The sequence below is a fragment of the Seriola dumerili genome, unplaced genomic scaffold (genome assembly GCF_002260705.1).
Source record: "Seriola dumerili isolate Sdu_G_001 unplaced genomic scaffold, Sdu_1.0 BDQW01000193.1, whole genome shotgun sequence".
In the NCBI taxonomy this organism is placed as follows: Eukaryota; Metazoa; Chordata; class Actinopteri; order Carangiformes; family Carangidae; genus Seriola; species Seriola dumerili.
In genome coordinates this window covers 1664928-1676902 of record NW_019174448.1, presented here as the reverse complement: position 1 = coordinate 1676902, position 11975 = coordinate 1664928, and the positions used below count along the sequence as shown (strand labels likewise).

General features: G+C 39.0%; 1 protein-coding gene, 1 long non-coding RNA gene and 1 pseudogene across 2 annotated transcripts; 1 reads left to right on the top strand and 2 right to left on the bottom strand.

The window, feature by feature from the left end:
- Positions 1–1419: 1419 nt before the first annotated feature.
- Positions 1420–2710, bottom strand: LOC111228018. The gene is made up of 3 exons (XR_002665363.1): positions 2678–2710; positions 2061–2152; positions 1420–1457 (listed from the first exon to the last, which is right to left on the bottom strand). It is a non-coding gene; the product is annotated as an uncharacterized LOC111228018 (long non-coding RNA).
- A 2072-nt stretch (positions 2711–4782) lies between these two features.
- Positions 4783–7705, bottom strand: LOC111227991 (histone H2A.V). The gene is made up of 5 exons (XM_022753757.1): positions 7598–7705; positions 6452–6529; positions 6222–6335; positions 5966–6095; positions 4783–5776 (listed from the first exon to the last, which is right to left on the bottom strand). Exons 1-5 carry the CDS (start codon positions 7598–7600, stop codon positions 5715–5717), a joined length of 387 nt encoding a protein of 128 aa, XP_022609478.1. The 5' UTR covers positions 7601–7705; the 3' UTR covers positions 4783–5714.
- LOC111228009 lies at positions 7699–11034 on the top strand (annotated as a pseudogene).
- Positions 11035–11975: the final 941 nt, after the last annotated feature.

Here is an 11975-nt window from a genome sequence, read left to right as displayed (position 1 = left end):
GGTGTTACATTGCAAGACCTTTAGAGAACGTTACCTTTTGCTTCTAACCTCCTTTCCAACTTGTTATCCTGTCTGACCAAATGTCTGTAACCCCAGGTCTATGCAAATACAATTGTCTATCCCCTTGTCTTCAACTGTATAACTGTCCCCCTGCCCTTCACTCTGGGTCAGTCTACTGCCTCAGACCCGCTCTGTGTCAGTTGGCTCACCGTATCCTGGGATACCAATAAACTTACATCACTACAGCAAACTTGAAACCAAGGACTTGAGTGAATTTTCTTCAACAACCTGCAGTGTCCACACATGAAGATTTTTTCTTCCCAAACATAAACACAGTGTCTTACATGATAATATAGTATTTTTTAATGTAACACTTGTGGCCATAACATTGTTCAGTCTGATCAGCTATGCTCTTCCTTGTTCCCTACACCCTCACTGTCGTATTACACTCTCTGCCCCGTGTCAGACATACAATCACATGACTTTTGGACTCCACTGTAGCTGTAACAAACTGTCAATAGTTTAAAACATTAGAGTTCATATTTCATAGTCCTCAGCCATTATAGTTAATATCAGTGTGCTGTTCCAACAGCATCACTTATTTAGAGGGAGATTGTTACTGGAGCAAATAAATATTAACTGTCTCACACATTAGAACTCATGATGAATAATTATTATACTTGTTAATAAAAATTCTGTTGCACTGTTGATTCACCTACTTCTTTTTATCAAACAAACTTACATATGACAGCGAAATTCAGCTTTAACTTGATCCACAACTATTTATTGATTTTAAATGGTTGATTGTAAATTGTACACCATTTAATTCATCCATTTATTGCATTCTTTTAGACATGTTTCCAGTGTTGTAAATTGTTTAAATTAATGTAGTTTATAATGTCCAATAAAGTTATTTATGAAGCTCTTGCTTTAACTTATAGAACACATCTGGTATGAATTTTCACAATAGTAACACGTACAGCACTGTGTGACTTTTTCTGTTAGCTTTAATCGACAACATAAATACTAGAAATATTTAAATGTTGCTGTCCGACAACACTGACAATGAAGGATCAAGAAACATCCTGATGTTAATCGGTAAATACTTTCACCTGTGGAGGTGGTGACAGTGCTAGAGTTGATCCATCACTTAATCACAGTTTAATATTTATAAATTCTGATCTTAAAAGTGTTGCTACCATCACCAGTCAACAACAGCAGAAAAGAAGTTTCAGGTAAGAAACTGAACCCGTGAATAGTGAAGACAGAGAATAATAAACAAACTCATCAGCAGTTGGTCTGTCATTTCATCAGAGGAAGCTGAAGTGGGAGTGGTTTTCTAGCATCATCATCATCATCACAGCACATTTGAGAACTAAGGATGTCCGTGCAGTCTCCCTTCTCCACAACCAGATGAATGGAAACAAACGGGCTGCTCTGTACATGAGGTCCTCCTTCTGTTGGCACAGATCACTCAGTTTTCACAGTGTGGAAACCTTTCAAATGACAAGAAAACACAAACACTTGAGTTAAGATGCGGTGGATCACAGTTAATCACAAATATCGATCAGCTGTCAGGATAGGTGCATGAATGTCTACTTCAGTTGAGGACTGATTTGAGTATTAAATGAACAATCTTCTATATGACAAATATTTGTCTACACATTTTTTATACGTCACGTAATCTTAACTTGAACTATCATGACGTCTTGATGGGCAATGTATTAATTTACATTAACGCTGCGCATTACACTAACTCAGATCACTTAAACTGGGTCACATGTGGAGAAACACAAACCAAACGTCGTTAGATTAACGTCGATTAAATTCACCTTCCTATTGGGCTTTGACTGAACACCTCCACGGGCTAACCCAGGTTGACACAGGTTATCAGCCCAGCCGGGCCAGGTACCATTAGCATCGCAATCGCTAAGTTATCAGCTAACGCTAGCACTAGCACTAGCTTGGTTAGCAAGGTGCATTTTTAACTGAACTGTGATATTAACAGGGATGCTAATTTAGTCTAGCAAAGAAATAGGCTTAAAACAAAATGTACTTACCGGAAAAAAATTGAACCGCAGACTCCTCTGAGTGTCTTTCAGAACAACTGAACGCAGTTTCAGGCAGACATGTTGGAGCTAACTTTGATGAACTGAAAACACAATAACAAGTCAAATGTCAGACACGTCACTCTGACCTCATATCCGGATTAATAGGCAGGTCCCCCGTGTGCAATCACGCGGTAGCCACGCCCTAAGATCACTCTGCTTTAACGTCTATTACCTTTTTAAATAGGACATTAATTTGAAAAATGAACATCATGTTGTATTGAACAAAAACTTCAAACTAGCGATTCAGACCATAAACACATAATGAAAACGTTTACTGAGGTAACAAATCAAGTGACAGGTTGGGTCATTTTCCCATAGACTTAAATACAATCGGACTTCTTTTTGCAACCAGTGGAGTCACCATGATGGTCATTCGATAGAAAGCAAGTTTAACGAACTTCTGCATTGGCTTCGTTTTCCAGACCCGGAGTTGACGTCCATTTTTTTTATACAGTCTGTGCTCTGGACCAAAAAGCAAGATGTCTCTTCCCTCTTCTTCACCTCTTTCTGTAGTAGTTTGTTCAGGGAATCTCAAATGCAAACATACAATTGCTGCTTTCACTCACCAATTAGCCATTACCCCTGTATGCCCTGACTCCATTGCATCACTGATGACCACATCATTGGGTTACCCTGGAGAGACAAGCGCAATGTCAACATGTGTGCACATGTATACCTACTGTAGTATTTTATATATATATCACAATGAATTATTGTAAGACTAGCATACAAAATTTAAGTAAATTCAAAATTGCCTGAATGTGATGAATCACCAATCATTAAAAAGGTACTATAGCATTTTTTGTGATTAATAATGAGCAGTAGTCTTGCAACACACAAACTAAAAACATGCTGTCAATACAAAAAGACATTTATAAAGCTTTAAAATGCAACATTAAGTCTTGCTCAGTTTGTCATGGAGACCACTAAATGTTAGAAAATCATGTGTAATCTCCATAACAACCAACTAACTAACTGAGCTGCATCATTTAGTAGACCATGAGATGTGGTGGAAAGGTCCAGAAAAAGTCATAGGTGGTACTGAGTTAAGATTTTGTCCAAACACATTAATCTTTCTATGAAATGCTACTTTTCTCTATTTTCTTAATTTCCAAAATGTCTCAATTAACTGCTTTAATGTGTTTCGCTGAAGTGTTCAGTCTTGCACTCAGGGCCGCCATAAGGTCAACGGTCATAGACAAACAGTCGGGACACCACACACAAACAGGTGACATTACCAACACGAGCGTTATTCTCAATATCTAAAACACGCAAACAATTCTTGTATTACTTCCTGAGTCGGCGAACTGAGAACTACTTAAACACATAAATAGAGTCCATACATTTAATCTCCCCACAGACGCTGAAGGAGTCCCCCAGGACGGTGTTACATCGCGCGCAGTGGAGAGTCATCTGTTCCTCGTGTCGTGCCTCTGTGATCAGTTTAAAATCGTCAAAACGCTGCATTAAGAGGCTCTCATCATATTCCATGTTGCTGAAGTTTTACGGAGTCCGGCTAGCTGACTGTCCCGCCTGAGAGTCTGAACTCTGGACCAAGTGGCAAACTGCCGTGACGTCACCCATTGGTTTGTGAACTGCCTCTAGTTTGGCTTAATGGACGTCGCCATCTTTTTTTGGAGCCAGAAGAAACCATATTTGGCTAAGCTATGAAGTATTATTTTTTACATTTCTATTATAATTTTATACTTACTACTAAATAGGATTTATCCACCTCTCTTTATTATGCAAACTTTTATTTTTAATTTGTCAGTTACAGTTGATTGTAAATTGCACACATTATTTAATTCATCCATTTATTACATTCTTTTGTTCACGTCTCCAGTTGATTGTAAATTGTTGAAATTAATACAGTTTTAATGTGAAATAAAGTTTTTTTATGAAGCTTTGCTTTGTTGATGGTTTTTATGGAGTGTGTCTGGTATGAATTTTAACAGTAGCAGCAGCACAGTATAGAAATCACAACACACTGTTTTTCCTGAATTTATAATTAATCAAAGACTTTCTATGTTGCTTTAAGCTTTTCCAAAACTTTTATTTTTGTAAACATCCATTTTGCAGTTTGAGGTATTTCTAACATGCACATCTTGTTGGCTGAATGAAGAATATTATATATTATATGAATATTATATGTTATTTTACATTTCAATTAGTTCTTAGTGATCGTTCAGTGAAGATGTTATTTTAAATCAAGTGGCTCCCCCTCCTGGTAGGCTGTAAATATGTATGACCGATTCAGTGGTGAGGCTGTTAGAAATGAGAAAGTGATGAGTCGTGACAATAATGTAAATAAAGCGATGATTTGTTTAAAGACAAGTCTTAAACTGAAACCATTAACTATCTGTAGCCAGTCTGTGAGACATGAGATATTTTGTTTATGTGTGAACTAATGTGAATTCACTCTACATTATAATGGGCAAAAACTCCGAACAATGCTGTTTGAAGTGATCAAAACACCAACTTCTCCTGCTGACTTCAAAAAACCTAAAATTTCTTAAATATCTAAAATGTAAATATTTAAAAACCAAACTGAAACCCATTTTGCAGTTTTGTTTGTGTATTGTTGGACAATCATAGCACCTTACATATAAAACTTACAAAATTCATTACTGCAAAAATAATTTCAAGTAGTGCTTTCAAACTGAGCCATGGACAACATGCAAATGGTATTTATTCAAAGATAAAATACGCAAAGTCATTTCCCTGAACACGTAGCTTTTATAAAAGGTTCTAACTTCTTTACTTGAAAACTGTAATGGTCTTTAGGTATAGGGACATTTCAGTATTGGAGGTAAAGGTGTGAAGCACTGATGTGGTTCAAATCTGCCAGATCTAAAATCTTTGACCCATCCTCTCCACATATCAGGGTACCAACTAAATCCAGTCATGATATGAGGTTGACAAACGACAGGACACTTCTTCCACAGTGACATTAAAACTGCAGGACCAGTGTCACCTGGTCACAGCAGCCAAGAGTCACACTGTCAAACATGTAGGTTTACTGCTTTTAACATCCAACACAAGACACTGTAGCAGACAGTCGTAATGATTTTTTTCCCAATCATTTTTCAGTTTGATGTAAAAAATTCAACTTTTAATACATCACTATTCTTGTGCAGTTCAAAAGATTACAGTAAGTCAAAAGGAAAATAAGCACCATCTCACATTAGCTGTTGTTACCTAATTTGTTGTTCAAAAAAACTCAGTTCCTTAAAAACTTTTATTATAGTAAATATTGTAACTTCAAGAAAATAACCACAAAACAAGTTTTTTTTTTTTATATAAAAAATGGTTTAACAATTTTTTCAGTATAAAACATTACAGAGTCCCAGGCCAATCAAACAAATTCACTGTCACCATTTGAAATAATCATGAACTCCCCAGTCAAACTTTCTACAATAACATACAAAGGGTTTGTTGTCGTTAAGGGGTTTTCTGTACTTTTTTCTAGTTATGGGAAAATATAACAACACAAAGCCTAACAATCACTCTTCGTTTGCTATAATATTAATAATAAAAAAGAACAAATGTGAACTCCTGGTCCGATCAAAGCCCAAGCCCCGAAACTTCTGGTCAACATGGCATCTATGCAGTCTTCTGCTGGCCTTTCTTCCCAATGAGGGATTTGTGGATGTGGGGAATGACACCTGAAAACAAAAACAAAACTGGTGAGATGAAAAGTTTCACGCAGGCATAGCTGTGACCTGAAATGTGTAGTACAGAATCAGGAAACCACACAGAATGAGCAAAATAATGCTTATACAATCTGGACAAAAAAGTTAGATAAAAGATGGAAAATATAAACAATCCATCTGTTAACAAAACTCTCAGCTCACCTCCTCCAGCGATTGTTGCCTTGATAAGGGAGTCCAACTCCTCGTCACCACGGATGGCCAGCTGCAAGTGACGGGGAGTGATACGCTTCACCTTCAAGTCTTTGGAGGCATTACCCGCCAACTCTAGTACCTGAAAACAAAAATGACCATGAATACACATTAATGCAAAAAGCAACATCCCACAAAGAAACACTGCATGATGTGATATCTACTGCTACCGCTGACCACATATGTGCACAAAAAATGGAAGGCTTACTTCAGCAGTGAGGTACTCAAGGATAGCAGCACTGTACACAGCTGCTGTGGCTCCTACACGACCGTGGCTGGTTGTGCGAGTCTTCAAGTGCCTGTGGATACGACCCACTGGGAACTGACAGGAAACAGACACAAGACAGTGGTTGAAGTAAAACAAAGGGAAAAACTATCTGTCATCAAGGAGCATGGTACATAAGCCACAAACTGCCACATGAGGATAAAAAATCTTACCTGCAGACCAGCCCTCTGGGAGCGCGACACTGCTTTTGCCTTGGCTTTGCCACTGTCTTTTCCTGCCTTGCCACCAGCCTGTTGTAAAAGAAAGTTACAACAGGAAACCATTAAGAGCATGAAATCAGATAAGTAACAGAAGCAAAACCAAGGCACAGATGTGTGAGGTTATGGTGTTTGGATTTGAGCAGGAATATAACACAAACTAAGCACAACAGCTTTTTAGAATGTCAAATTCGCGGACAAAGATGCTAACAAAACCAAGTAATAGCGCATGAGGTGGAATCATTTCAAAAAAGGTAATTCAACAAATCAGAAGGACGATATTAAACGCACCGCATTAGCGGTTCTACGGGTAACGTTACAGATGCCCGGCTAAACTGTTATGCTTTCCCGCCAATCCAGCATAAAACATAACAAATCGAAGGCGGCAACAATACCGGTTGCCAGATATCACATGCATAGAGTAACAATTAATTGACTAAGTAGACCAAGCTAATACCCTGCCATTCTGACAAAAACATGAGACGCTGTCAGTGGACTGATGCCTCCGACCCCGCGGCAAATAGAAAACAGACGCGGCGCTTTAAGACGGTCAGCTTTTAAGTTTTCATTCACGAATTTCAACAGGAAAAAAGTTCACCTCACGAATTCACCAAGGTGCACAGAAATCACCCTCTCGGGTTTACTCCGCTCTCCTTGATTACAGACCAATTATCAAAGACTTATGATCTACTAACCGACCGTTAAGCCAATGAAATAGCTAAACTTAGCTTGCTAATGGTTGCTAATCCACATTTCAGAGGCAACACCGCGTCAAATAACACTTTTATATGAATCAGAGTTTATATTTCTAGTGATGCACTCCACTTCTGTAAAAGACGAACCATCCGAACAACTCGTCGCATAAAAATATTAAGTTATCTTTGACTGGAAAGCAACAAAACTCGGACTTCTCACGCTAATGTTAATGCTAACCTGTTAGCTGACAGTTAGCGCTTTAGCGAGCTTTTTAACCACACAGCTTCTGGTCGAATTTCCTCAGTTCAAATTCAAAACAGCACTTTCTACAGTTGCACAATAATTACAATACAAATGCAACGACATCCCCGATAATGCATTTAGCATCAGCCGAAGCCAACGTACCATTTTTCCTTGTCGTTATTTGATTGTAGAAGTGAGTAGATAGCAAACAATTTCGGCTCCCGAAAGCAAAGAAACAATAAACCCTTTCGCAAATCTTTTGCATGCGACCCCTCGTGGGAGTCTGGAAGGCCAATCATAGTGTGCGTTCTTACTTCGAATCTCGGTTTCGACCAATCGCCAAGCGGCTTGCAGAGCTGTCACCCATCCCCCACCCTGAGATCGTCGTGCCTGCCTTTGCGCACGAAACCAACAAGTAGGCGGGACTATGAATGCAGTGTGTGTGTGTGTGTGTGTGTGTGTGTGTGTGTGTGTGTGTGTGTGTGTGTGTGTGTGTTCATGCCTTTTCATTGCAGCTGCTGAAGTGTCTCAGATTACCCACATTGATTTGATTGTGTTTTGATTACACACTTGGATGTGTTTGATTAGCTCAGTGGTTGCGTGCACTGACAAAAATCTGGCGCATTTTGTTCACAACCACCCACACACACACCACACACACACACACACACACACACACACACACACACACACACACACACACACACACACACACCACACACACAACACACACACACACACACACACTGCATTCATAGTCCCGCCTACTTGTTGGTTTCGTGCGCAAAGGCAGGCACGACGATCTCAGGGTGGGGGGGTATGGGTGACAGCTCTGCAAGCCGCTTGGCGATTGGTCGAAACCGAGATTCGAAGTAAGAACGCACACTATGATTGGCCTTCCAGACTCCCACGAGGGGTCGCATGCAAAAGATTTGCGAAAAGGTTTATTGTTTCTTTGCTTTCGGGAGCCGAAATTGTTTGCTATCTACTCACTTCTTACAATCAAATAACGACAAGGAAAAAATGGTACGTTGGCTTCGGCTGATGCTAAATGCATTATCGGGATGTCGTTGCATTTGTATTGTAATTATTGTGCAACTGAGAAAGTGCTGTTTTGAATTTGAACTGAGGAAATTCGACCAGAAGCTGTGTGGTTAAAAAGCTCGCTAAAGCGCTAACTGTCAGCTAACAGGTTAGCATTAACATTTAGCGTGAGAAGTCCGAGTTTTGTTGCTTTCCAGTCAAAGATAACTTAATATTTTTATGCGACGAGTTGTTCGCGATGGTCGTCTTTTACAGAAGTGGAGTGCATCACTAGAAATATAAACTCTGATTCATATAAAAGTGTTATTTGACGCAGGTGTTGCCTCTGAAATGTGGATTAGCAACCATTAGCAAGCTAAGTTTAGCTATTCATTGGCTTAACGGTCGGTTAGTAGATCATAAGTCTTTGATAATTGGTCTGTAATCAAGGAGAGCGGAGTTAAACCCGAGAGGTGTATTTCTGTGGCACCTTTGAGTGAATTCGTGAGGTGAACTTTTTTCCTTGTTGAAATTCGTGAATGAAAAACTTAAAAGCTGACCGTCTTAAAGCGCCGCGCTCTGTTTTCTATTTGCCCGCGGGGGTCGGAGGCATCAGTCCACTGACAGCGTCTCATGTTTTTGTCAGAATGCAAGGTATTAGCTTGGTCTACTAGTCAATTAATGTACTCTAGCATGTGATATCTGGCAACCGGTATTGTTTGCCGCCTTCGATTTGTTATGTTTATGCTGGATTGGGGAAAGCATAACAGTTTAGCCGGGCATCTGTAACGTTACCCCTAAGAAACCGCTAATTGCGGTGCGTTTAATATCGTCCTTCTGATTTGTTGAATTACCTTTTTGAAATGATTCCACCTCATGCGCTATTACTTGGTTTTGCTTAGCATCTTTGTCCGAATTTGACATTCTAAAAATGTTGTGCTTTAGTTTGTGTTATATTCCTGCTCAAATCCCAAACACCATAACCTCACACATCTGTTGCCTTGTTTTTGCTTCTGTTACTTATCTGATTTCATGCTCTTAATGGTTTTCCTGTTGTAACTTTCTTTTACAACAGGCTGGTGCAAGGCAGGAAAAGACAGTGGCAAAGCCAAGGCAAAAGCAGTGTCGCGCCTCCCAGAGGGCTGGTTCTGCAGGTAAGATTTTTTATCCTCATGTGGCTAGTTTGTGGCTTATGTTACCATGCTCCTTGATGACAGATAGTTTTTCCCTTTGTTTTACTTCAACCACTGTCTTGTGTCTGTTTCCTGTCAGTTTCCCAGTGGGTCGTATCCACAGGCACTTGAAACTCGCACAACCAGCCACGGTCGTGTAGGAGCCACAGCAGCTGTGTACAGTGCTGCTATCCTTTGAGTACTCACTGCTGAAGTAAGCCTTCCATTTTTTTTGTGCACATATGTTGTGTCAGCGGTAGCAAGTAGAATATCACATCATGCAGTGTTTCTTTGTGAGGATGTTGCTTTTTGCATTAATGGTGTTATTCATGGTCATTTTTGTTTTCAGGTACTAGATTGGCGGGGTAATGCCTCCAAAGACTTGAAGGTGAAGCGTTATCACTCCCCGTCACTTGCAGCTGGCCATCCAGTGGTGTGACGGAGGAGTTGGACTCCCCTTATCAAGGCAACAATCGCTGGAGGAGGTGAGCTGAGAGTTTTGTTAACAGATGAGATTGTTTTATTATTTTCCATCTTTTATCTAACTTTTTTTAGTCCAGATTGTATAAGCATTATTTTGCTCATTCTGTGTGGTTTCCTGATTCTTGGTACTACACATTTCAGGTCACAGCTATGCCTGCCGTGAAAACTTTTCATCTCACCAGTTTTGTTTTTGTTCTTCAGGTGTCATTCCCCACATCCACAAATCCCCTTCATTGGGAAGAAGGCCAGCAGAGACTGCATATAGATGCCATGTTGACCAGAAGTTTCGGGGCTTGGGTCTTGATCGGACCAGGAGTTCACATTGTCTTTTTTATTATTAATATATATAGCAACGAAGAGTGATTGTTTAGGCTTTGTGTTGTTATATTTCCGCATAACTAGAAAAAAGTACAGAAAACCCCTTAACGACATACAAACCCTTGTATGTATTGTAGAAAGTTTGACCTGGGGAGGTTCATGATTATTTCAAATTGGTGACAGTGAATTTGTTTGATTGGCCTGGGACTCTGTAATGGTTTTATACTGAAAAAATTGTTAAAACAGGTTTTAGTATAAAAAAAAAAAAACATTGTTTGTGGTTATTTTCTTTGAAGTTACATATATTACTATAAATAAAAGTTTTTAAGGAACTGAGTTTTTTGAACAACAAATTAGGTAACAACAGCTAATGTGAGATGGTGCTTATTTCCTTTTGACTTACTGTAATCTTTTGAACTGCACAAGAATAGTGATGTATTAAAAGTTGAACTTTTTTACATAACTGAAAAATGATTGGGAAAAAAATCATTACGACTGTCTGCTACAGTGTCTTGTGTGAGTTAAAAGCCAGTAAACCTACATGTTTGACAGTGTGACTCTTGGCTGCTGTGACCAGGTGGACACTTGGTCCTGCAGTTTTAATGTCACTGTGAAGAAGTGTCCTGTCGTTGTCAAACCTCATATCATGACTGGATTTAGTTGGTTACCCTGATATGTGGAGAGGATGGGTCAAAGATTTTAGATCTGGCAGATTGAACCACATCAGTGCTTCACACCTGTACCTCCAATACTGAAATTCCTATACCTTAAAAGACCATTACAGTTTTTCAAGTAAACGAAGTTAGAACCTTATAAAAAGCTACGTGTCTCAGGGAAAAGGACTTTGCGCGTATTTTATCTTTTGAATATACCATTTGATGTTTGTCCATTGGCTCAGTTGAAAGCACTACCTTGAAATATTTGTTGCAGTAATGAATTTGTAAGTTCTTATATGTTAAGGTGCTATGATTGTCAACAATACACAACCAAAACTGCAAAACTGGGTTTCAGTTTGCGTTTTAGAAATATTTACATTTTGATATTTAAGGAAATTTTAGGTTTTTGAAGTCAGAGCGAGAGTTGTGTGTTTGATAACTTCAAACAGGCATATGTTCCGGAAGTTTTTGCCCTTATAATGCTAGATTGAATTTCAGCATTAGTTCACACATAAACACAAATATCTCACTGTCTCACAGACTGGCATACAGATAGTTAAGGTTTCAGCTTTAAGACTTGTCTTTAAAACAAATCAATCGCGTTTTATTTACATTACTTGTCACGACTCGTCACTTTCTCATCTTCTACGCCCTCACCACTGAATCGTATACATATTTACAGCCTACCAGGAGGCGGAGCCATTGAAATTTAAACAATAACATCTTCACTGAACGATCCTGAACTAATTGAAATGTAAAATAAACATAATAATTATTACTATAATATATAAATTCTTCCATTCAGCCCCAAAACCAAAGATGTGCATGTGTAGAAAATAACCTCAAACTGCGCAAATGGATGTTTACAAAAATATGTCTCTTCTATTT

What these genes read in the sequence shown, in the direction of transcription:
- LOC111227991 (XM_022753757.1), bottom strand. An exon ending in CCCAGAGGGCTGGTCTGCAG is followed by an intron (nt 6,336 to 6,451) that starts GTAAGATTTTTT and finishes GTTTCCTGTCAG; the next exon opens with TTCCCAGTGGGTCGTATCCA. An exon ending in TTGAGTACCTCACTGCTGAA is followed by an intron (nt 6,096 to 6,221) that starts GTAAGCCTTCCA and finishes TTTTGTTTTCAG; the next exon opens with GTACTAGAGTTGGCGGGTAA.